Source organism: Cyprinodon tularosa, unplaced genomic scaffold, assembly GCF_016077235.1.
Source record: "Cyprinodon tularosa strain WSP-4 unplaced genomic scaffold, ASM1607723v1 ctg489, whole genome shotgun sequence".
Lineage (NCBI taxonomy): Eukaryota > Metazoa > Chordata > Actinopteri > Cyprinodontiformes > Cyprinodontidae > Cyprinodon > Cyprinodon tularosa.
In genome coordinates this window covers 129,062-151,310 of record NW_024039217.1, presented here as the reverse complement: position 1 = coordinate 151,310, position 22,249 = coordinate 129,062, and the positions used below count along the sequence as shown (strand labels likewise).

General features: G+C 38.5%; 1 protein-coding gene across 2 annotated transcripts in view; it reads right to left on the bottom strand.

Moving 5' to 3' along the window:
• The window catches only part of trappc9 (trafficking protein particle complex 9), a 356,386-nt gene that overhangs the window by 239,589 nt on the left and 94,548 nt on the right, over positions 1–22,249 (bottom strand). For both annotated transcript variants that reach the window (XM_038302353.1, XM_038302354.1), the window contains one exon: positions 10,001–10,153. In XM_038302353.1, coding sequence (XP_038158281.1) covers positions 10,001–10,153 — 153 coding nt within the window. The remainder of the gene's footprint in view (positions 1–10,000; positions 10,154–22,249) is intronic.

Genomic DNA, 22,249 nt, shown 5'->3' with positions numbered 1-22,249 from the left:
AAACTCGCCATCAGAGCCAACGCTACTTCACACTCGGCTATGAAGAGAGAGGGCTGCTGCAGACGTGCTGGGTTTAGCCCTGGCTGCCGTTAGCCTCGGAGGTCCGCTGGTTGCTGAGAAACCTCTCAACTTCCTCAACGACCATCATAGTGACGCTTAAAAGTTTACTGTTCTTGCCTCAAATTATCTTAAAGTTTACTTTTATAGAACAACCAACAGAAAAGAGAACTCTTAACTTAATACTCCGAGCTCTGTGAGCGCTCCACTGGAAGCTGCTGTAGCCGCAGTGCATGCTGGGACAGCTGTCAAACTCAAGAACAGACAAGTCTGCTCTGATGCATGTTGGGTAAAGAGGGAGGGGCAAGAACAACATCCGGGGACTTTGTCCGTCCTCGGTCTTCTTGTTCTTGTGAATTAGAACATACTAGGGCTGAGGCTGATGACGTTTCACTAGTACATGAGCGCATGAAAACGCACACGTACACATATTGAGAAACGGCCTATGATTCTGTGGGTCCCTGCAAGGATGTTAGACATCATCCTTGGTGTTTCTAGATACATGAACTAAACTAGACACACACTAGAAACAGAATCTTCTCTCTTTCACCAACTTTGACCATGTTATTCCCAAGATCTAAACCCTGTAGAAAACCTTCAGGACAATACAAAGAGAAGAGTATAGTAGAGGAACCAGGATCCTAGATGATTTGGAGAGATATTGCAAAGAGAAATAATCAAAGGACCCTCTCTCTTTGTTCCCCTCTCTTTATTCCCCCCCTTTGTCAAAAAGATATAGCTGTACAGAATTTTAACAGACATGCAATTGTGGCACAGTAGAGAAGAAGGAATATTACTGCCATCAATAAGGCTGGATTTGTCTATATTATGCTACTACAGCATGATATACAATTATCTGGAATCTTTTTATATTTTTAAAATTGTAAATCCAATAAACGTAGCCAACACCATGCATGCTTGTCTTTAGACAGTGAACTTCCTGCTCCCAAAGGTCTGAAGGTGTTATCCACATACTAAACCTGAAATCCTTCCTTGACATGTTATTTTTTACACATAAGAATGCCTGAAAAATACAGTTCTCATTTTCAGGTGTAAGGATATAAAAAATGCTGCAGGATACTAGCTAAAGTAATACCCCTGGGGTCTTTTTTCCCCACAGCCATGACGTTTCCATGACCCTTCAGGCTGTATGATTTGACAATCCCCTGTAAATGAAACAGTAGATATTTTCTCTCTTGAAAAGCTGCACTAGCTGGCAGTCCCACAAGGTGGTTGCCGGTTTTTCCCCCCCTCCATTTCAAACATGTGTGCATTTCCCCCGTACAGTTTGCCACTGAAGGTGTGCTCATACACACAGCTCCAGCTCGGAGCAGGTATAACCGCGCATGTATTCACTACGATCAACTTTGTTTGGTTCATTTCTTCCTTTTCGAGTCAAAAACTTCCATGACGACCGGTTGGTGTTGAGCAGAAACAGAGTTTCTGTAATTCACTCTTACACATTATGAATCCCGCTCCTAATTATTTTGCATAACCGTTCGTGTGGTTTTAACGTTTGCCTTTTACCGTTTTGGCTGCAAATCGAGGCTGCAGTGCACTGCACCGTCTTCACCCCTGCTGTCATTAGCTCCGACACTCACACCATTTAACACAATAAAGCACGCTGGAAGTCAAGGCCCATTAGTCCTGAGTGATGATATCAGCCCCATCAGAACGTGAGTTATGGTGTGGTGGTCTCAAGCTGGACGAGAAATGAGAGATAAACTGTGTCTGAGGGATAAATCGGGAAGGCTCAGCCTCCTTTCAGTCTTGTCTGTCCCTTCCACGCCTGCTGAAACCCAGAGAACATTCTGTACCAGCCAGGCATTATCAGCTGAAAACAAATGCACATAAGCATGGACGCTTTCCAATATAGAATGTATATACACAACATTAACAAACGATTCCTGCCATTTTCTACCATTAAAGTAAGGTGGATTTACAGAGTGGCTTTGTTTGTTTTAAATGAATAGTCCGGTCAGCAAGGAATGATCATTAGATCATTATCTATACCTAAAAGTAAAATATTTGGGTGATTTAATAAATTTAGCTTTAATCAGTAAAAAACTAAAAATAATATTTTTTGTCACGATCACTGAGTGAGCGGCCATTTTTACCCAAATATAGTAACACCTCCCTCCTGCCATCTTCCAGCAGTGACGTCACGGTGCGGTAAGCCTAGCGCCATTCTCCCCGCTTTACAAGCAGAATCAATGGGAACTACTAGACATATCTGCAATCAACAATAATTATTGAAGATTTCCAGAGAATGTCACCATTGAAATTCACCAGAGCTATAGTGAAACTGACAATGCCCACGTACATGGCAGTTGGATGATGTACTGTAATACATCGGGTAAAAGTGAGAAAACAAATTAGTTTTCTCACTGTATGCTGGGCATACAGGTACTTCTCAAAATATTAGCATATTGTGATAAAGTTCATTATTTTCCATTATCCAATGATAAAACTTGAACATTCATATATTTTAGATTCATTGCACAGCAACTGAAATATTTTAGGTCTTTTATTGTCATAATACGGATGATTTTGGCATACAGCTGATGAAAACCCAAAATTTCTTTATCACAAAATTTGCATATCATGAAAAAGCTCTCTAAAGGAGCTCAACAAATTAACTCTAAACGCCTGCAAAAGATTCCTGAGGCCTTTAAAATTCCCAGCCTGATTCATCACTCAGAGCCTCAATCATGGGTAAGACTGCCGACCTGACTGCTGTCCAGAAGGCCACAATTGACACCCTCAAGTAAGAAGGTATAACACAGAAAGATATTTCTGAACGAATAGGCTGTTCCCAGAATGCTGTATCAAGGCATCTCAGTGGGAAGTCTGTGGGAAGAAAAAAATTGTGGCAGAAAACGCTGCACGAGAAGAGGTGACCTGAGGAAGATCGTGGAGAAGGGCGGATTCCAGACCTTGGGGGAACCTGCAGAAGCAGTGGAGTTTGGAGTAGAAACATCCAGAGATACCCTGCACAGGAGTGTGCAGGAAATGGGCAACAGGTGCCGCATTCCCACAGGTCAAGCCACTTTTGAACCAGAAACAGCAGCAGAGGCGCCTGACCTGAGCTACAGAGAAGCAGCACTGGACTTTTGCTCAGTTCTGCATGTCATTTGGAAATCAAGGTGCCAGAGTCTGGAGGGAGACTGGGGAGAAGGAGTGTCAAGCACCCACAGTCAGTGATGGTCTGGGGTGCCATGTCAGCTGCTGGTGTTGGTCCACTGTGTTTTATCAAGGGCAGGGTCAATGCAGCTATCAGGAGATTTTGGAGCACCTTATGCTTCCATCTGCTGGAAAGCTTTATGGAGATGAAGATTTCATTTTTCAGCACGACCTGGCACCTGCTCACAGTACCAAAACCACTGGTTAATGGTTTACTGACCATGGTATCACTGTGCTCAATTGGCCTGCCAACTCTCCTGACCTGAAACCCATAGAGAATCTGAGGGATATTGTGAAGAGAAAGCTGAGAGACGCAAGACCCAACACTGTGGATGAGCTAAGGGCCGCTATCAAAGCCTCCTGGGCCTCCGTAACACCTCATCAGTGCCACAGGCGGATTGCCTCCATGCCACGCTGCACTGAAGCAGTCATTGCTGCTAAAGGATTCCCGACCAAGTACTGAGTGCATAACTGTACATAATTAATTGAAGGTTGACTTTTTTTGTATTAAGAACACTTTTCTTTTATTGGACGAATGAAATATGTCAATTTTTTTAGATCGGAATTTTGGGTATTCATGATCTCTATGCCAAAATCATCCGTATTAAGACAATAAAAGACATGAAATATTTAATTTAGTGTGCAATGAATCTAAAATATATAAATTTTCAAGTTTTATCATTACATTATGGAAAATAATTAACTTTATCAGAATACGCTAATATTTTGAAAAGGACCTGTACACTGTATTATTTTTTTGCCCTTTTCGGGCCGATTCCTTTTCTGTTTATTAATGTTGTCAGTTTGCATCTCCATAATGAAGATACATGGATTATTTATTACATTTCTGCAAAGATTCCTTGTCTTCAGATGATTTTTCTTTAATATTATCTAACACACTTCTGCCTTCCCAAATAAACTCTATTTTTTTTTTGTTTTATTTGGATTAAATTACACAGGTCACATTCAACATTTAGTTCTTGGAATTTGTTTAGATATTAGGAAATGAAACCGATGGCAATACTTGGAAAAAAAGAAAAGGGTTATTTTTCATTCTTTCACAAGAAGCTTCTACTCTGCAGGTTATAAATAAAATACATTGAAGTGTGCAGTTATAAAGTTGTAAAATGTTTAAAGGTTGAAAGTCTTCATGGAAGGCATTGTATTTCAGAGGAACATGAGAAAATAAAAACACAACAACCTCCAAGGCAGCACACAGTAAGATCCGAACCCTGGTGAAAGCACCATCAAGATATCAGAGCTCACAGTTATTTTAAATATAGAGCTGGGCTGCTGTGAACAGACCGCAGCAGCAGCATGAGGCCCAGAGAGGCTCCAGGATTGTGAACTCTGGTTTCCCCTCAGGCTGCTCAGATACAGTACGGGAAAGCTGAAGAAGACCTTTCCACCTGAACTCAGCGGAATTCATTCATATGCATCATCTTCCGTATTCATCTACAGGTTCTCAGCAATCTGCAGATGTTGTTATTGCGGCTATTCTCTGTTAATTTTTTTTTATTCATGACATTGGCCCATTGTTGATTTCTCTGCATGGTAAATATTTAGAATATTACAAAATTAATTGCACATGGTCCTCTGAAGCCGCCCCTTTAAAAAATACATGAAATAAAAAAAATGTAGCTGCCAACAAAGGCTGCAGAACTTTGACATCAGTTTAAGTGGGATTTTTTTTTTATGTTTTAGCAAAAGTATTCCTATTGACTAAAAGCTGAAGCTTCGGAAGCAAATAACTCGAATTCCTTTGTGGAAAAAGCGAATAAGCTGTAGAAAACAACCCCTTAGTTCAAATATCATCGCCTGGTTGCTGTACTAAAAATATCCCTGCAGTTCAGTTAATGCATAAAAACTTTGTCTTTCCAGTAATAATAATAATGAGCAATGCCCTGATGTGTTGAGTGCTACCATAATAATGTTTTGCAATCAATGTTTTCAGTCAATATCCTCGTTTTATGGATGCAAGTTGATCTTTTGTTTTTGTTGAAAACAAAAGTTTTTTTGTTTAAGAAAAAGTTTGAAAGATATGTTCTTCTACAAATCGGTGTCTCTTCCTTGCAGCCTGCAGCAGTAAATATGTCTGAGGTGTTATTTCTAAACAACATGGGGTCTAAAACATCTGCTTACGCCAGATAAGCTAGTTTAGAAAAGTTTTTAACCGCTAAAAATCGGGTTGATTTTTTACATATCATAGTTGGAAGGGGATCAGTTTTAATCTGCGGGATTTCTATGCTTTAGTAATAAACATCTGCAACCGTTACAGAGATTAAACCATCGCAGTTGAAAGATGTTTTAAGATGTGGGGGTGCTTCTGTAGCCTCGTGAGACTATCCTGATCTCGCAAGCTTTCAAGATTTCACTCGCTAAACAGTCTGGAGACTCTCCGTTGAAGAAAATTTGGAGCCAGTCACCAAACCAACGTCCAATCAGCGTTGGCTTTGACAATTTAGTGTGGATATATTATAGGGTTTCATGCAAAACCTTATTTGGTCAAGAAGAGCTGTTCAATTCACACCATATCTGCACTTAACGACTTAGTGAGAAGTTTAAACGTTGCACATTTGTCTGAGGTTCAGATTGCTAGCTGTGTGCTAAGTTTGGTAGCAAAAAATATCAAGCAGCAGGTCCTCCTAGACCTCCGCACTGCCTCTAAATCTTTACTGGTGTGCAGCACTGGCTGACTTTCACCCCTGCTAAATGGCTAAAACCAGCATTATTCAGTAGGAAATTGTCAGAAAAATGAATTCTATCCATTTGAAAAACAGATTCATGCACAAAAAATGCATGTGTTAGCTTGACCTAAACAAAGTCCACATCTGAAGCCTATCCTGGACCTGTTTATAAACCTTGAAAATTGATGCTCACAGATTTTCTGGAACCAATCAGGATGAGCTAAAGTTACTTTACTGATAAGGATGAGCAAAAATCTACCATGAAACAAATTCAGCTTTAAAGTCGTAGGGAAGTCATATTTAAACATATTTAAACATGTACATAAATGTACTCTTTATCAGACTATATTGTCCCAAAAGTTAGAAATTTTATTTTAAAAAAATAAAATAAAATCCTGTCTTAAAATCTGTGTTATTTTCATTATCTTATGCAGACCTGTTAGTTCTACGTCAGCCTGAACACCTTAATTCGGCCAATCATATATCAACGGTCATCTGTCAATCAAATCTTTCCAGTCATAGCATCTTGATTCATGTGTTGCAGCTAATATACGCAACGGTTGAAATAATAATAATTTTCTTTCCCATTGAGTTCCGTCCCAGTGTTCACGGGGATGGACGTCTGTGTCTTCAGCAGGCGTAGAGCTAACAGAACTGGCAGCGTTGCGAGACGAGGGCTCAAACATGTACGGCTGTAAGCCTTCTACACCAAACCAAGCTTCTGCTGCCCTGGCGTCCTCTTCCACAACATCTTCATCCCCGCTTTCCTCCTCTAAATAAAAAATGTATGACAGTGGAGACTCATCCACGACCTCCGACACAAAACTCCATAGCGTTCCTTGACAGTGTCGTTGCTAAGTGCTACTTGGTCCAAATGTAATTTCCCGTCTGGAACCTGCTAGCTTTAAGTTGCTAACTGGTTAGCAAGATGCTTCCGACAAACCGGCCACAACCAAACTGGCTTGCGAACCAACAATCCCGCCCCCTTGATAATCGACCAATCACATTCACTTTATTCACTTGTGTAAAGTCGTGCACCACTCAGGAGAATTCAGAAATGCAACGGTTGGAACGATTTGAACCGACTGCAGACAAAGACTTTTCTACAAAGATAAACTAATTTTATTTCCACTGCATCACTTTGTCTTTGTGTCGGTAAAAAGAAACTTGACTAAACAGAAAAAGCTTTAATCTGTAGTTTTGTAAGGAAACATATCAGCAACAGTCTGTGATTTTAACCTTTTCAATTATTCTGTGTTTAGATATAAACAAAAACCAATAACGTGGTGAAGACCTTCCTTCAATTAGCAAATACAACAAACTTTGTAATCTTGCTGTTTAGAAGCACACAGACAGAAAACAGCATTAAAACAACTTTATGCAAATTGGTTAATCAGTTCAGCAAGCCAACATAATTAACATGACTACACTATGTATTGTTTGCTAGATAGCATCAAATGTCGTGGGATAAAACTGCAAATCCATAAAGTCACCAGAATAGCTGCATTCAGAGCTGCTGTTTTGGAGGAAACACATCTTATCTCATTAATTCAGGGCCTCAATAATTACTGGGCTAATTAAAACGCTGAAACTGTATCGTTCAAATGACTTCATGTCTAGGGTGGCACTGCAGCATCGCCTGTGTTTGCCTTCCCAGGCATCCGGATCCACATGCAAATGCCCTCTAAAGTAAATTCAGCAATGCAGGAGCAGGTTCATACCCATCGCACATTAATATTCATCAGCCCATAGAGTCTGTAATAAAGACGCTCAGCAATGTGAAGAGGGAGGACTAGACAGTTGCAAAGGGACAGGAAGGCCAGGGAATCAAATCTGGCCGGGGTGGTGGGAAAATACACATTGAATGAGACCTGGGGAAGGAGAAAAGGTCTGCTTACTTTTTTAAAAATTGGAATTGATAAAAATCGAGCTATAAAGTGAGGAAGCTACTGTAAAGAAGAGGGAGGAAAGTCAGACAGAGAGACCTTCACCTTTCTCAAATCACTGCTGAATCCAAAGTAGGCAGAATTATTTTAACAAGCTGTTCTGTGTGTAACAGCACATTAAATAATAGCAGCACATGTAGTCCTACAGAAGAGGAATAGTAACAATAATCCAGACCTGCAGAGGAAATGTTTCTAATTGCTGTATATATGATTATGGGAAGTTTATTACAGCTAATGTAGATCAACATTAGATGAAAATGTGTCAAAAAGATCAACTGAAAGCAAGAAAATATTTATTAATGAGCTTCTTTCTGTTCAACTCAAAGAGTTTTACTGAAGTAGTTGGCTTCATTATATTAATTCACATTTTGCACTTTTTTTCAGCTTTTATTGTCATTACACTGTCACAAGTACACAGCAACGATATTCCCTCTCTGCATTTAACCCATCCCCTTGGGAATGAGGCAGTGGGCTGCCATTGTGCGGCGCCCAGAGTGGGCTTAAGGGTCTTGCTCAGGGACCCAGAGTATTAGTCTGTGGGAGTGGGGTTTTAACTCTGAACCTTTGGATTCCAAGCTCAATGCTCTAACCTCTCGGCCCCCACTCCCCATGTTGCAACTGTAAAGTTTAGACAAACTTAAAATCAGGGTTTTCCTGATGGAGGTTCTTTCCAGGATTCTTTACAAGAAACTTGGAAGCTCAAATTTACTGGAAAGTTTTGTTTCCTTTGGTGATTATTTAGCCTTAAGCAGGCTCAAATCCAGTAACCTTGAGGTGGGGTTCAGTATCTGTAAACCAGGGTGGTTTAGTTGACACAATGAGACCGCACGACCAGAGAATCGGCCCGCAAAGGGCAAATAATCATACAGTGTATGCCCAACTTAAACAGGAATGCCGTTTTTTTTTTAATTAGGCCCTTGATTTTACATTCTTACATCATGTCCTACTCACCCATATAAGTTTTGTGTCAGTTGGAGTTGTTCTAAAGATATTCCGTTTTGTATTATCCAAGTAACGTCTTCCTATGGGCACAAACTAAACTGTTCATAATTTATTCTTTATGGTACGCCAGCATTTATAACGTAAGCGAATCACTGTCCCCCAGACATCCGCAGTTATATTATTTATATTTATATGTTTTAAAAACAAAGCGGTGCGTGTGTGATGTCATTTGCGCATGCGCACTGGAGTCGTGACAGGAAGTCCACGCTACAGGCGGCTACGCTCTATTCCTTCTATTCATTCAGTAGCTAATCTGAATCGTTCAATTCCATTTCGAGAGCGAGATCATCTGTGGTAGCAGCACTAGACATCTTCCAAGTATGTCAGTAAAACTAGCAGCAGTTCAGCGGACAGGATGAAAAAATGGTAGCCGGCGTGCGAGGATGACGTCATACACGCGCCGCTTCATTTTTAAAAGATAAAAATCTAAAAAATATAACCGCGGATGTCTGTGGAACAGTGATTTGCCTACATGTTATGAATGCTGGGGTACCATAAAGAATGAATTATGAACAGTTCAGTTTGTGCCTTCAAGTCGTTGCCCATAGGAAGACGTTACTTGGATATAACAAAAGGAATATCTTCAGAACGGCTCCAACTGACACAAAACTCATATGGGTGAGTAGAACATGATGTAATAACGCAAAATCAAGGGCCAAATGTAGAAAAACCGGCATTCCCCTTTAAATGATAACAATGGACCAATAGGAGCCGAGTACAGGTACAGGCCACACATTTCAGATTTCCTTCTTTGTGCAGGATTGTGTGTGCTTCTGCTTTTACTGACCAGGTGGATCTTTTTATCTATCTTATATATAAAATAATAAAATACATTCATCTTTGTTGATGCAATGGTAAACAAATGCTGAAACCCTACAGCAGGCATTCTCAAAGTCGGTCCTTGGGAGCGGCTGTCATGCAGGTTTAAAAGGTTTTCCTGCTCTAGCACAGCTGATTATGATGATTGCAGTTGGGCAAAAGCATGTTAATTAGTTTTCAATTAAAACCAGCTGTGCTTGAGGAAGGAAACATCTAAAACCTGAAGGACAGCGCCCCCCAAGGACCGACTTTGGGGATGCCTGCCCTACAGGGTTAAATAGAGACAGGATAAAAGTGTTGACTCACCGTCATTGAGGTCCTGCAGCAGGTTCTCCTGACCAGAAAAGTCCAGCTTGACTTTGATGCTGATGGTCAGAGTCACAGTCTGGCCAGGCTTCAGTGGAAGGTGACGTAATGCTTCCTCTAGGTCCCAGCTGAGAAATTTCCCAAACACTTTTTCTGCAACAACAAAGAAAGAAACACATGTATATGAGTGGGAAGAGGGGGTTTGATTGCACGTGCTGCTGGTTGAACAACACAAAGCGTGCCTGTGTCACCATGACGCTTTTCTGTACCCCTCACCAACCTTCAAACTTTAATTTATGCCTCCAAGCCTTTCTAGCAGAGACGAATGACTCAGCTGCATCCACTTCAGGCAGGAGCAGTGAATGAATGAAACATCACCTGAATAAAGCATGTGCAGGTGAGCCGCTCCTGACGGAGGAGATGCTGCAGGAACGGCGAGCGTTCCACGCACGAGCACAGCCAAACACGAGAGCGCAAACACAACAGTTTCACAACACGTCCATTCAGCACAGAAGCCCCTAAAATCCTCTAAAGGATGTGAATGTCTGCAGCATTAAATAAACATTCAGTGAATAACACTGTCTTAATTATTCATAAAGTCTAAGCTCTTGGGTTGAATTAAAAGTGAGAAACCCGAAAGACAGAGGGGGATGATTTAAAATATATTTCGGTGAAAGAAAAGGCCATTTTCTCAGATGTGCAGCATCAGGCTTAGAAAGTTAACAAGCAGAAAGCTTGGGTAGCGGATGACATTATTGTTACTGCATCAATGAATCACGGACTCCATGTTGAAGCAACCAAAATGACCGAGGAGAGAAATTCTTTATCTATTATCAGAAACCCAGAGAGATCATAAATAATTTCTGACCAGCTAAACTTCAGAGCTAAAACTAAAAATAAAACATACCAAATTTACCAATAAATAAAATATATGTGAAAACAAGTGGAGTGGATGGGGTGAATCATAGACAAAAATCACATATGACGTTATGGCAACAAACCAAATGAACCATTTTATTCAAAGCAAACATTAATTTATTGCAGCATTAATTACCTGCCTGGATGAAAAAGCTCTTTTTGTAGCTTTGGGAGGCAATTTATCTAACTCAGCTGAGAGTATATATATACTAATCAGACATAAGATGACCAATACTGCCTGAAGAAGAAGAAACACTGATTAACTCTCCAAAATGAAGCCTCCAGTTTGATATGTTGTGCAACTGTTTTATTTTTCTTCTTATTGAAGTTATGGAGCAGACAGTGCAAAGATTGGTGTGAGGACAACAAGGGAACATTTTGATAAAAGGGTCAGATCACCCTTTAAAATGTGCGTCTGCAGAGATTAGGATTAATTAAAGCTTTTTCTGAAGATAGAACATCAGGTCATGGCCAGCCTAGGTTAACATGTTTGGATTAGGGATGTGTTAAAGGAAGCTCCGTGTTTACACCTTGAAGTTTTCTCTCTACTATTTTTTTTTCCTGAAAAGAGATCACTCAGGAAACACTCTTTAAATAACACTTCATAATGTATATGTTTTAAATAACCAGGAGACATGGCTACAGATTTTGATAGAAATTGTAATCTTAGTCAGATCAGAGAAGTTGCTTAGAGTTACAGAAGACAGCTGTTTAACAACAGGGCTCACCTATTGTGAATTGGCCCTGATAAACAGATAGAGAAGCATTTTATACTCCAGTCTGCCACATCATCACATCCTTACATTATACACCAAGGTTTATACAGGAATGAGTAACTCTAATTTAATACTTTTTAATGCCATCAACAAGTACCAATGATTCTCATATATATATATATATATATATATATATATATATATATATATATATATATATATATATATATATATATATATATATATATATATATATATATATATATATATATATATATATATGTGTGTGTGTTCTTATAACTTTTTTTTAAAATAAAGCATTCTAAATGCCATGATAATCACATTTAAAGAATGTTAATGCCATTGAAGGCCTTAAGTTAAAAAAATAATAATTTAATGACTTTTAATGATATGCAGAAACCCTGTACACGTCAGCAGATGAGAGGACATCCATGGCTCCAGCCTTATCAAAATATTACACTTTATTCTTAGCTGAAGGACACCACTCTCGTTGCATTCCCAAATATTTGCCACGTACAGAATAAAGATTATAACTGTATAAAGCTAATTAGATAAACTACAGAGGAAAACATCAGTTCTGACACGCAACAGGCAGCTAATTTTAAGGTTGAATAAACATTTTATCAGTGATAACTATCCTAACAAAGGGAAAGAAATATACATCTTATGATTAACTGTTTATTAATAGTTGGTTAGGTTAAACTTTTGTTTCATTTGATTAATGAATAAAATCTGCTTAAAGAATTTGCTTTATTGTTGCAATGTTATAACTATCCACCAGGGGTTCAGTAGATGAGCCTCATTAGTGTTTGCAAGAGAAGTAATGCAGGATCAAAGGCATGAAAGAGTAGACCATGAATGGATGAACACTGTTTAACGTGACAATGATGCAGAATTATCTTTTTCTTTCTATTTGTAAATATAAAAAATGGATAACCTGCTAAACCTAATTAGTGCCCATTTGGCCATGCCGCACGGCGGCTCAGAATGTAAAAAAGGAGGTTGAAATATTTGTCACATGATGGAAAAATACAAAAATGCTAGCAAATTAGCAAGATATTTGAAGAAGACTTTTGATTTAATGCACTTCATGGAGCAAGGTTTAACATTGCTGTTAAACACTAAGTCTCTCCCAGGAGTGATGGTATGATTACACTAAAAACAAAGAGCTATATCACAGTTAGCGTCCGCTTCTTTGAAACTAAGTGGCAGCTAGTCTGACAGCGTGTTGGAGTGACATACCCTGATAATGATAGATTTAGGTCTCTGTACATTGGAAATTTTACGTCTTTCCCCTTTATTATTCCTTTTTTATTTTCAGTAACCTAATAGGTTCCTGTTTTGTTCTACCTAATAATAAAAAACATCTCCAAATAAATAATACAAGAAAACAGTCAGTTTTTAATGCATACGGCACTATGAAAAGTTCATATATACTGATGTACAATTATATTACATCTCAGCATTTTGTACAAAATGTTTAACCATTCATGCTATAAAAATATCCTGTCAATACCAATCTGACTATGATGTGGTTGAATTGTCTATATAAAGTACCTTGACATTAAGTGTTTTGAATTTGTCCTTTATAAATAAACTGAATTGAATTACATTTCTGCAGACTTTGGTTTTATTGGTTACTGGTGCCACAGCAGAGGTCCTAAACGTTTATTAGTCCATAAATCTAACACATTTCTAACCCAGGTTGGCCCTCAACCCCTCTTTTATCTTACCTTACTCATTGTTTGTACATTATTGTACAGTAAATCCATCTGAGATATTATATGTTGTATAATGACAATGTTGAGATTCTTAAAATGTTTTCATTGATATTCAAAACTCTCAGCCAAACCGACTATTCGTTGTAACCTACATTCATTGACAACTTAATCATAGATCCTGTTCTCTTTTTCCCCCTTAGCGGTAGTGTCTTCCTGTCAGTGTACCTACCTACCTATACATCCATAGTTTTTATTACACTTGAGCATATGAACAGTGCCCAATAAAAAAACTGAATGGATGATGGACGGTTGGACCGTTTATCATCTGTTCAATTTATCAGTTTGATTTTTCTGAGATATGCATACTTTGAGGTATTACACTAAATCCTGTTGTTAGATGGATTATATTTAAAAGACTCAGTTTAGACCAGTCTGGGAATAATCCCACCTCGGTGTGTTTGGTCAAACTGAATTTGGATTCCCACAGCTGCCTTTTATTCTTTGTCTTTAAATAAATACTGAATGTATACAAACACACACTTAAATACTGGTCCTGTATACTTCAGCTTCTCTTTTATTTTGTTTTGTGTTCTCGACATATTTTGCTTATCTCTATTTGATGCAGCTGATGGAAACCGGTGTCCAATTCCTTGCTTAATGTACCAACCCTCAAGTTATCTTGATTCTATTCAACAAAAACTTTACATTAAAGTGTTTGTTTGCAGAAAACATGGTTGCAAAGTCAATGTATTTACAGTTCAATGAAAACTATTGTAACACCTATTACATGTCACAAAACTGATTACTATATTATAAGAATGCTTTTATTATCCACCTAGTGTTTGGAAATGGGGAGCCGTCATATGTTAAAGGATGGCTGTGTCTGCACGCTGGCAGAAAGAGTAATGTTTTGTTTGTTTCACAACAGATGTCATCCCGTTAAGACTCTTCTCATCTTTTATTCATTCAGTTCCCAAAGAGGATTCAGCAGCACAGAAAGACGCTGAACTGCTTTCTGTACAAAGCCTACGATGCAAGGAGAATCACTAGGGGTTAGGAGGTCCAGGGGAAGGTAGATGAAAGGTAGTTCCAAAACAAAGACTACAATATCGAGTACCGCATCTATCAGATGTATACAGTATGTGGAAGGTAAGAACAAGAAGCTTCGCTGGTAGAAATAAATCTGTTTTTGACCGCATGAGAGAGAAAAGAAAACCATCTTACTTTATGTAAGTTTTATAATTAGCAATGAGAGACTCAGAAGAAACAAAAAGGTCAGAAAAAGGAACTTTAACACAGCAAATACTGTAAAAATGCTAGCTCCCAGCTTAAAAATCCTTGGCTGGGATTCAAACCTTAGACCCTCTAGCTGCATGGCAACAGTGTTGCGCGATGTACCACTGGGAATCCCATCAAACTGTCTTATACTACTAGAAGCATTTCATTTCATTACATCTTGCTAAAGGACATCAGCTGCTAAGCAGGTTAATAGATATACAAACAAGCTTTTCTAAGCTTAAAATGGAAGTTTCCTCATTTAATAATCATTTCAATCTGACAAAGAAGACTTGGTAACAAATAACAGAAGACAACAATGAGTGGAAGTAAACGTCTGATGAAAACTGCCCATGAGACATGATTCAACTTGCAGGGAAACATGTTTAAACAATTGCTTTTAGTGGCAGTGGGAGCAGCTCACTGACATACCTACACGGGTCCAACGACTCGGCAAGCGACCCGCGTTAAATCGCCTCGTCTCTGATCGGCATCCTGTGGGAACACCGGACCTGAGTTGACCCGCTAAATTACGTGATAGCATTGAGAGCACATACGGACGTCAACACACCGCGCCAATGGCTTATGATCTAACAAGCGTAAAACAACTATGTTTACATTCGATAAACACGGAGCAGCACTGGTGAGAGAGATTTGGACAGACAAAGGTGCGAAACAATAAAGCACACTGACTATGCCCTAGCCTCCTTACATGTTTCTCTTCATTGTTTACTTTCCTGATTTCTGTCGCACTGGTGACATCATCAATGCTATGTCACCATGATGGTGTCACCAGGCGGGGAGATGGAGCCCACGCAGCTGCCAGAGAGGGGTTAGACCCAGCTTTTTTTGCCATCGCAAATGGTGATAGCTAGCGGGTCGATCCATGTTTGAAATACACGGAATGATGTGCAATTTTTTATTGGGAAAGAGGGTTTAGTAATAAGGCTGATTATAACCAGACGGTCACTTAGGGGCTTGGTGTTTTTGGGCGAGGCCTTTTTGATGATTTAAAAAAAGAGAAAGACAAGCGGGGAGTAAAGTAAATGTTGAATCATCCATGCTATGGATTTCATGTTTAAACAACTAGTTTTGAAACAGATGGCAAAACAAGAAAATCCCTATCCCTCATGTTTCTCCTTTTCCAGAGCTATAAATCGTAGGATCCTCTGTGGGTTCTGTTTTAAATAGCTGTGTTTATAAAAACTGAAAACCATCATAATGTTTCTCAATAACGTGTCAAATCAATAATATATGTAGCCGTTTACAGCTGCTTCCTGTGGGACTTTTGCATAAAGTAAATTAATGCCTTATCTTTTCACTGACAGATGCTGAGCAGAGAATACTAATTGTATGCAAAGTTTCAAATCTATTAAGATGAATTAAAAGCATGAATATTGATCTGATCACCAGTAATGGTTGAAGCTGGTAAATAACAATTTTAAATGGAATGAAGAGAAGTTGATCCGGGCTGGACAGCGCTTGGAAAGGACAGACCCAGAAATGGATTCAGGAGGCAGTGACCCCAAACAGGACAATCAATTCACTTTTAAACTTGTAAGCAGCCCAATGGCTGCCAACCAGCAACATTAGATAAAACTGGCACCAAAACGTCTCTCCGTGAGTCAGCTTTAAATAAACAATAAACTAAAGGGTTGGCTGCTATTGTCTTTAGCTTTCCACTGAACACCAGTTTCAGTTGTGTGTGCCTTACTGACTGAGTTAGTTATGTATTTAGACTTGTGAATTCTGGTTAATCACTTGTTTCCAATGCTTTTTATTTTTTCAAATGCACATCCCTGAACCAAGTAGCGCAGCACAGAACCCTGACGACTTTGCAAAAAGGTCAAAAGTCTCATAAAGTTTCAAGAACTAAAGTTTAGCTAGAAAATAAAGACCTTAACAACCTTCTATTTAATAAAACGTGTGTACAACTTTCTCAAGGATGCAACACTGGTGTAATAAATAAAGAAAATGACTAACTTATTAATTGCTTTGCAATGGAATTTGTATGTTTGATTATTTCAAAAAAACAACCAAGCTGTTCTTCCTTTGAGGAAGCATTTGTTTTTTTGGCTGAACCATTACTCGCGTCACTAAAAAGCACTGAAAAAAGATGTCAGTAAAAGCAAAACATTGAAAGATTTTTTTTATGTTCATCATGAAGGGGGAAATAAGTGAACTTTTCCCTCAGATTGAGGAATAATCTAAAAGCCACCCAGAAACTACCTTTCCTGATGGATGCATTAACAAGAAGAAGATGATTCTTCCCATTTTATACAGAAATGTAAATCTGTATTGGCCACCCTGTTTTTCGCGGCCTTCCAGAGAACACGGCATGTAAGAGAAAGTTCCTATTCCCAGCTTATTTCTTACTAAGTTGTGGAGGAAAATGATGCAATACTTGTGCTGTTTTTATTTCCACCAAATTGCTAAGCAGCTGAAATTAATAGGAAGTAATTTTTACATGAATACTTAAGTTGTTCAGATAAATATGCTGACCATTTGGTCCCAGCTCTGCCAGCAGATGCTGTTTACACATAGGCTCAACACAGCATGGGATTTTTTCTTAAATTAGAGCCATGCAACCACAGGTGGAAGAGGTTTTAATTGTAACATCTGGTAACAGCAGCCATAATAAGTGGCAACTTTTATTCTTTATTCATAAGTGCTACCAATGATCTGCAGACTGACTTAGCCCATAACATCTGGACCAAAAAATTGAAACCCTTTGAACCATTCTCGTCTTTTTACACATATAATGAGTACTAAAAAAAAAAAATATATGGTTTTCTTAACCCTTTAAAGCCCGATAATTTATTACTATGCGATAAGTCAATATTATTTTTTGTGTAGTCTTCTGCCCTCTGTTATCAGGTATATCTGATTGTGTACAATAGGATTTTGAGCAAAGTTTTAACCATTAAATTAGGCAAAAGGTGTCAGACGCAAAACACTTTAGAAACCGTATTTATCAAATATGATACATTTGGCATTACAGGGTTAAAACAAAAGACGAACTTAAAAATTAAATGTACTAGATCTGCCAAAGAGTTCCGATTCAAGGATGTGTTCTTGTTCTTTCTGGTTATTACTTTGACACACTCTTTGGTGTGAAAGTTGTAACTGACAGGACAAGAAACATTTGCTTTAAGTATCAGTGAGGTGTTTAACATCAAAATCATAAAAAGGTACAGAAGCAGCAAATAAAATCTCAGACGTACAAAAGTGAGAGCAAGAGTTTAAACAAATAACAGGAAGGCTGAATAAAAAAAAATCATAAGCTGATCCATCCACTGGTTGAGTTATATGGCCTTAAAGGAAATGTGAAAGGTTAAGACAAAACCATGCCGAACACTGCAAAAACGATCTTACAATCAGTGAAAAGTTCTGGAAATAAGTGTATTTACCCTTCATTAGAGTGGGTAAATAAGATCATATGCCAATGGAATGAGTATGTTTAGGCTATGTTTTGCAGTGAATATGAACTGTGGTTGTTTTACAGAATGTAGTTTTAGCTTTCCAATGATGTCAAAGTGGTAAAAAAAAAAAAAAACAACAACTATAAGAAGATATAGCCATTTTAGAGTTCACCTGCTCCACAGAATTTAAAAACTGCTGGGCTGTAATAAATAAGCTATTAATTTTATGAACTTTGTATAGCTTGCTGCAACATCTTCCCCAAACAATGACTGTGCTGCTTATGTATTTTTTATGGTAAAGACAATTTACAGCACTGCATCGCAATATTTGTATGTATTTTAAAAGGCAAACATCTTTAGACTTTATTGATATTGCTGCTCTTTGTTTTTCAGTGGTACTTGTCAAATTAAGTGTTTTATGAGTCATTTGAAAACACAAAGACAGCAGTCTGGGTACTGATGGTCGATGTATCCGTCTGATCAGAAAGCAGGTATAAATGGACCAATCATTTACACCATTGGAACATGTGTTTTATTTAACTTGATGACAATTGCCTAGCTCTGTCAAAAATAATCGAGTTTAAGAATTGTATTTGGATGAAATATATTTAATGGCACATCAATAACCTTTTAATAAAAAGTGCTGTAAAGAATTCTCCTTAAGTCACCACATAACATGGTCAGAGAATGTGTTTCAACCATGGACAGCTTAGATATATGTATAAAAGAGGCCAACTTTATATACAAAGATTGCAGACTCCCCATCTTCCCATCTACTTCATAACCACATCTAATCCCCTACTGGCTGACGTGACACGAACTGACATAAAGTTAAGATTCATTAACTCGTGCAAAATTCTCTTTGCTCTCAGCCCTACCTGGCAGTTTGCAAAGATAAAAATGCATCCTCTGCTTGGTTTGCATTGCTCACTCCTGAGCTCCATTCAAGTTTTTGGTGTGAATCGACCATTAGACAAAAACATTATTAATTTTTGTATTTTCAGTTGAAAAATGGTCTCATTACACAACAACAGGTTGACTTAAATCGAACTGATCCTCTCCAGAGAACCCCCAAGTGAACGAATTAACAAAGTCCTTTCCTCACCACGTTAATGGTTTTTCTTCTTCACTGTGGGTCAGTCCAGGCTTTTTCTGTCTTCACACCATTTTTAAGAGCAAAGCTTTCATTTGAAGTGTGAGTAAATATACAAGTGACCCATGAAAGACTAACAAAAAGCCACCCGATAAAACCAGGCAGACGGCTTTTAACTTCTGGAGTCACTTCAAGTCATTCTAATCATCTCATATCAGTTCAATAGATACTGGTTTCTACATAGTTTGCTTATAATGCAATGTGATCAAGCAGCTGCTTGATAAAAAGAGAAAATAAGTCCATCCATCCATTTTCCGTCACGCTTATCCAGCTGTCTACGGGCGAGAGGCGGGGTACAACCCGGACAGGTCGTCAGTCCATTGCAGGAAAAAATAAATCTTTATTTTTAATTTACTGCATACAAAAAGTTCTCTTAAAGGAAAAGTCTGGTCACCTTAAGAATACAAAGTTCTGAGAGTACTTTAAATATGGAATTATTACGTACTGTGTTTTTAATTAAGAGTAATTTTCATGTGAATGGGCTTTCCTGGAGGCATCCAAGTTTGTCAAAGAACACTACTGCCACCTACTGGTTTGTGACGTCACGGTGCGGTATCGGCTGTTGATCAAGTCCCAGTGCTGTATCTGGTGTTTGTCACAACGCGCTATTATCCAGGATGGCGACGACCAGTGCGCTATGCGAAGTAGAGAGTAAGAGATTAATGATGTGTTTTTTCTCTGGCCAGAAGTTCGATGTCAAATCCTCCCTCTTCAAGTTGGCAATCCAACGACAAACCCATCCGTGGAGGATCAGGAATCGGAAAGGTGAAATAACTCTTTTTTTTTCCACTTTTACCCGGTGTGTTGCAACATCCAAGTGCCATGCATGTGGGCATTGTCAGTTTAACTATAGCTCTGGTGAATTTCAATGGTGAAGTCCTCTGGAAATCTTCAATAATTGTTGTTGATTGCAGATGTGTCTAGTAGCTCCCATTGATGTTGCTTGTAAAGCGGGGAGAATGGCGCTAGGCTTACCACACCGTGACGTCACTGCTGGAAGATGTCAGGACTGAGGTGTTACTATATTTGGGCAAAAAAGGCCATTCCCTGACTCAGTGATCGTGGCGAAAATTATTATTTTCCTTTTTTTACTGATTAACGCTAAATTCATTAAATCACCGTGAACTAGGGCTGGGCGATAATTCAATAACGATATATATCGATCGATAGACGTGTGGCGCAATAGAAAAAAACAGTGTCGATAAAAGTTCGATAAAGAAACGCAGTTTTCCTTCCTTCTCATTGTAGCCTATCATGTAGGTTTATGCTAGTCACTGCTTCCTCCCAACCAATCACAATCGCGGACCCAGGCATGCCGTCACCAAGCACCACCCTCTCAAACCACAACACAGAGCACATGAAGCTGTGCAGCAAGGAGAGGCAGAGGACATTGTTTTTGTAGTTCGCCAGTTTGGCAGTATTTCGGTCATGGCAAGTCGGACAAAAAACAAACCACGGTCATCTGTAAAATGTGTAGGGAACCAGTGAAAACCAAGTCTGATAACACAACCAACTTTTTTTTATCATCTCAGCCGCTCACACCCGCAGGAGTATGAGCTGTGCAGGCCCCGGCGCGGCTCTGCATCGCCTCCGAGGAATTTTCGGGAATTTCAGGAAAATATATATATAAAGTTCTGGGCAGTTTCCCACGTAGTTCTAACAATTGAGAGAAAAATGCTGAGGGGCCAGCAACTTCAAAGTAATAACTAAGGTTCAAGCAGGAAACTAAGCTGAACCAGGTTCAGCTTAGAAGAATGGGGGCGGGGGGGTCCATTTATTTGTTAGATTTATTTTGGTCACTTTTCTGATCACTGTAGTTATTCTTTGTCAGTATTTAATAACATAACTCAGGTCTCCTAAGTTATTTTTCTTTAAAACAATTCTGTTATGGTTAAAAAAAGTTGGTTAAATAAAGATTTAATTGGAAGTCTGTGTTTGTGTTCTTTATTAAAATTAAATCATTTAGCAATATTATAAAAAGTCCAGGCAGAGCTGCACATAAAATATGGTTTCAAATCTTTTCAATAATTATCGATATCGATCAATATGCATTTTTTTTAATCGATAAGCTTTTTTTCTATATCGCCCAGCCCTACCGTGAACGTCTTAGTTTTAGGTGTTGATAACGATCCATTGATTATTCCTTGCTGACCGGACTTTTCCTTTAAGGTTTAAACCTGAAGCAAATATTAGAAAAAAATATATACCGAAATATGAGCAGGAGACCAGAATCTCCACCCTGTCAGCTCCATTGCCTGAACAGTGAATCAGAAATCAACATGGGTGCTACAAGGTCACACAATCCTCCTTACTGTAGGATTTGTTACAGTGATAACATTGGTATTTCCACTGTAGATGTGTTTTCAGGTGTGGATCATCATCCCTTATAAACAAACTGCAGTCCGTTAGGCGTATATTTTGGTGAATTATTGTAATTCAGTCACCTATTCAAGCATTAATACTCCTGCTGAAAAAAACAACCATGCTGATTAGCTAAACAGATTTTTTCACAGATTTTGTTGTTATTCTAAAATACATGACATAAAAAGGTTCAAAAAGACTTTCATTTTTAATTGCATATTCTAGCACTGAGAATCAATTCATTAAAACGATAACCATAAACAATATTTTGCTTCAGCAGGTTTTATTCATAAGCTAGAAAAGTTTAAATCAAGAACAAAAGAAAAGGAAAAGCATTTATGCAAAGGACATTTGGTCACCTGATGATAATCTTTCAGCAGCTACATTTTCCACTGATTACACCTTAAAGTCTGATGTTATAGTAAACAAAACTATAAGAATTTGACAAAAAATCAATTTTACAGTGAAATTTCAGGGAAACTGCTAATAAAAGACTTGGAATAAAAAACAGGGAGTGTGAAATATGTGCAAAGAAAAATAGGTTAAAGATTTAAACATTATGTATAATTTAAGGCAATATGATAGTGGAGCGCCTATATGTAGAGAAAAAGTGTTCCAGAGCAGAGGAGCAGCTCAGGAAAAGGCCCGGACTCTAACAGAAC